At 30.0% G+C, this 4,826-nt stretch overlaps 1 protein-coding gene across 1 annotated transcript in view; it reads left to right on the top strand.

Annotated features, from left to right (window-relative positions):
- LOC106473816 (mRNA export factor-like) overlaps positions 1 to 4,826 on the top strand; it is a 29,762-nt gene that overhangs the window by 9,808 nt on the left and 15,128 nt on the right. The window contains exons 5-6 of the mRNA XM_013934491.2: positions 3,377 to 3,463; positions 4,122 to 4,193. Of these exons, the coding sequence (XP_013789945.1) occupies positions 3,377 to 3,463; positions 4,122 to 4,193 (159 nt within the window). The remainder of the gene's footprint in view (positions 1 to 3,376; positions 3,464 to 4,121; positions 4,194 to 4,826) is intronic.

The following is a 4,826-nucleotide window of genomic DNA, read 5'->3' as shown; positions in this document are numbered from 1 at the left end:
TTACTTGGCTTCGATTATTTTCAGGATTTTTAGGGAAGGGACACTTTTATCTCTGAGTTTAAGGTAATATATGTGTTGACATTTTTGAAATGCATTTCAAAAAATATAACCATGACCTACATGTATCACCTTATCTAACTACCATCTATTTTGTGTGAATGGCCATTTACATGTCACTTTGTTATTTGCTGAATATCTATCCTCTACAACAAACAAATGGAAAAAATGAACAATACTAACTAAAAGTTTATCAATTTTCAAACATGAAGAATTAAAGAACTATAAAGAATGAAAAACCTAAAAGGTTTTCAGCCTCTGGTTTTGTAAGACTTGCATTGTGGTTCATGCATGTGGGTATTTCAAATGTGGTTTTGATATGCTATTACTCTGAAATAATAATGGGAATGGAAGCTACAAAACAATAAAACTACACTGTTAAGAGTTTTCCCAGCAAGTAGATTGGCTGTAGCACCATAAACCACATTTTTCTATCTTTTTTCACTTCGATGTGATAAAATAGTTTCATACATTTTATGATTTTTTGCTATAAATTATACAAAAGTGATGCAGAGCATTATCCAAAGTTACTTCACTGCAGCATGCACTGTTGTTATTTCCCATTGAATTTAATTCTTGCAGTTGCATCTTTATTCCTTAGTGTCATATTTCTATCTACAAAAATGAAACTATTTATGTGTTAGAATTAAAAATAATAAATATGTACGTTGTATTAAATATATACCCAGTTAACAATACAACTAATTTTGCTGATGACGTACAATTAGCTGTGAAAACATGCAAGATAGACAACAAAACGTTCTTTCTGTCTGAAGTTCCTTATAGGTAACAACTAGCTTGGATGAATTTGTAATACAGTTAGAAAGCCAAAAAAATTGTGATTTTAGAAGAAATTGTCTGCTTTTTGCATGTTATTATTCTATGTTCTTTGATGCAATATTTAATTAAATAAAAATTATTTAATGCACTACTGCCATTAGTATAAAAATGTAGGGTTAAGTTTTATTGATAGTTGACAGCAAAGAAAAAGATTATTTGGTTAAGTATTTTATTTAGGTTAGTTAAGGTTAGATTAGGTAAAATAAATAATAATAATATAATAAAAATGTTTCATGAGGCATGTATGCGAGCAGCTCAGAGTATCTCATGGGTAATATAATTCAATAGTGTAACATGAGCTTCACGTTCCCCAAGTGGTTTACAACTTATAATGACACTAGTAGTAGTTAGACACAGTTCAAAGGGCAATAAAAGAATAAAATTTAATTCTAAATAGGTGTATACTATTATGAGTTTAGAGGTAATTAGGATAAATTAATGTAGTTTCATGTTACATTTGAAGTCATTCTACAAAGAAAAAAAGGGTAATTTAGATTTTTTTTTGGTGGTTACGAGGTTGCTCAAGTTGACCAACTGTATATAGAGTTAGGGTAGAGAAAATAACAGTTGAAATATAAAGTTTTAATGAAAACAAATATTTAAAATGTATTTAGTAGGTTTTAGAAATTACACAAAGGAAATTTGAGATTTTTGAGATGAAGAAAAGTATTTTTAATCTTAACATCAAAATCACTTTGCACACGGACTATTAAAAAAAATACTCGATATACTCAAGGATTTTTTTACCTCATTAAAAAGTATGATTTTTTGTATGTGAAAGACTGCCAAATTTCGTGAAGATATACACACTTTATTAAAAGTTAGTAGTATCAAATCTATGAAGACTTTGAACAAATACAAAGAGGTCATGTGGTCGGTTAAATTGACCGAGCCCATGTTGAGAGAGTTAAACATAGAGCTTAGTAAATCCCAGATATTTTTTATATGATTAAGATCTGGTCTTTGTCGTGGTCATCCCAGTCACTGTAGATATGAGTTTTCCTTCTTTTCCAAATAAACTCATCATTTGTTGGAAGTGTGTGTGGGTCATTATTTTCTTGAAATATGAAATTCTCCTCAATCAGCTTTACACAGGGTAAAACATGATGGACAGATGTACAGTGTAATTAATGTAGATTCATGATTCCACCAAATCTGTGAAGATGGACAATACCATTTTGCAGATATTGTGCCCTAAATCATCACAGAAACTTCTGCATGCTTGACTGTTGACATAAGGAACTCCTCCTACAACCTCTTGTTAAATCTTTAATTTCCCATTTTTGAGTAAGTTTTGGTCAACAGGTGTTTGTGTTTTGTTGTGTATTTGTGAGATTTTTGTTCTAATGATTAGGATTTCAGTAATAAATTTAATGTTCTGTTGCACAACTTACCGACTTCTTGCAATGACTCATATCAGTTTGTTGATATTAATATTGCAAGTCATTTGTTTTATAACTGTTACACACATATTTATGTATAATATATACTGTGACAATTTTATTAGAAACCCTATAGTTTTAATTGTATTCCATGAGTGGAATGATGTTCTGACAATGCAGTTTGACAGTTCTGGGTCTGTTCAGAGTAATATGAGGGAATTTTTAGAACTGATTATATGATTTTCCCAGTGACTATCTGAGCTTTATACATTCAGAAATGTGGACATATAGTTGAGCTGCAAGACAACAGAAAATAAACTAAATCTGGAAACAGGTCTTGGAAAAATATTGGGCAGGTTTGTAAATCTCATAACAGATGGTACACCATGTCTCAGTTAACCAGTTTCATCAACTTTACAAAATGTTTTGTAATGGCAGCTGATAACTAGTCCAAAATAATTATATATATATCAGCTGCAAATAGGAATTCACATCACTTGTAGTACTCTATAGAGCAATTTATTGACAAGAATAAATGGAAAAACAAAATGGTATAATGAGTTACACTTATCTCTTTTCTGTACTGACAGTGAGAAAAGATATGGACAAAGTCAAATGAGACACTTGACCGTTCTTGTATTGTTCTTACAGAGCAGGCTATTGAAAATAGAGTGATGATTGGGGAATAACATCCAGAGAGTGTTTGTGTGTGAACCTTATTTACCCTACAATGCTGCAGTTCTATCTTGATGATAATGCTACAATCAGTCATTCATGTTTTTTTTATAACACTAGTTAAAAAAGCATGATAGTGACTTCAGTCATCTTCCATGATCAGTGCAATGTGTGATTTAAGGATCAATGTGAACTTTAAATTACATTCTTTATTCTAATCCTTTGACAAAAGTGAAAAAATTGAACAAGACACTTTTTGGCATCTTGAGGAATCTGATGTGATACTGAACACCAGCTATTTTCATGGCAAAAGCTGGTCTAATTCAGTATTAATGAGTATCTGAATAAATTGGTCAGTTTATGTTTCATGTTATATATATTTTATTAAATGTTTCTGTTGATGATGTATATTATTTGGATAGCATGATGCACCAGTAAAGACAGTACACTGGATAAAAGCACCAAATTATTCTTGTATTATGACGGGAAGCTGGGACAAAACTCTGAAGGTAAGTTATTATTGAAAAGGTTGTGCATGGTTTATTTAATTGGCTATTCTTTATCAGTAAATTAGTATTGTGTTTTTGTTTCTTTTTAATAGAATAAAGATTGTAGTTGAACATTGAAGAGTGTAACATATCCAAAAATCTCATTATTTATTACAGCTACCTTCAAAAATAAATGTTCCCATTAACTAAGGTCTGAGTGAAGTACGCCTCTTAATAAATTCTAATGTAAAATTAATCGTGATTAGGTCGAAATAAACTGCATATCTATACAAATTTACACAAGGCATATAAACCATTATGTCTTGAGTATTTTCTGTGTTTGTAGAAGTGGAAAATAAATTTTTAAGTATAGTTTACTTATTGAGAAATAAACTAAAGTGAGCTTTGAGATTTTGGATTTCATTGTTTCAATATTTGATGTTTTGAGTTCACATTTTTCACTATAATAGAAAAAAATGACCAGTAGTTATTAAAGCATGCTTTATCAAGTTATCTTAGCTAATTGAAACATGCACATTATTGATGTGAGGTTTAAATAAATTTTAGAATTGCAATGATTTGTGAAAGTGTTTAAATATTTGTTCTAATAAAACTAGTTTAGAACTTTACTTTTTTTTTAAATCTTACTTGCTGTCATTTGATTTGTGTTTTATTCTAGTTTTGGGACACAAGGACACCTCAACCTTTGATGACCATTAACCTTCCTGAGCGATGTTATTGTGCTGATGTGGTTAGTATATTAATTTAAATCTAAGTGGCCCACACTTTGTTCTACGGGCACTTGACAAGTGATACAAGACAATTTTCAGGGAAAATGTCAGAAAAAGTGGATATTGTATTTCCATTATTGGTAAAACTGGAATTTATTTCCAGACATGTTTTTTTTTATTTGATCTCTCCCTTGTTTTTAAACAACATTTTCTTCATAGTTTATTTGAAAATAACATAAGATTATAGTGAATGTGTAATGTTATATATTTTTTAAGCCATAAAATAATAACGCATTTATTTAGTGAAAGATTTTTTTTACAATTATTTTATTTTCTTAGCTATTTTTTTCCCACCTGACTGAATATTTTTAGGGAGAATATCATGAATGCATTATCCATCCTTCTATAGACAATTACTTTGTGTGCAATAACTAGTTAGAAATTCTAAACAACAGATTTAGATTATGTATCATAGGCTACTTCCATTGTAGCCGATGAAGAACTCTTGATTTTGGGTTTAAAAGGTCAAAAGTCAAGGTCACTATTTTAAAAAAGAAAGCTTGGTTTCTCTACAAAAATATCATAACCACAATATACACATACACACACACACACACACACACACACACACACACACACACACACACATACAT

This window comes from Limulus polyphemus, unplaced genomic scaffold (genome assembly GCF_000517525.1).
Source record: "Limulus polyphemus unplaced genomic scaffold, Limulus_polyphemus-2.1.2 Scaffold6524, whole genome shotgun sequence".
In the NCBI taxonomy this organism is placed as follows: domain Eukaryota; kingdom Metazoa; phylum Arthropoda; class Merostomata; order Xiphosura; family Limulidae; genus Limulus; species Limulus polyphemus.
This window is presented reverse-complemented; position numbering and strand designations above follow the sequence as displayed.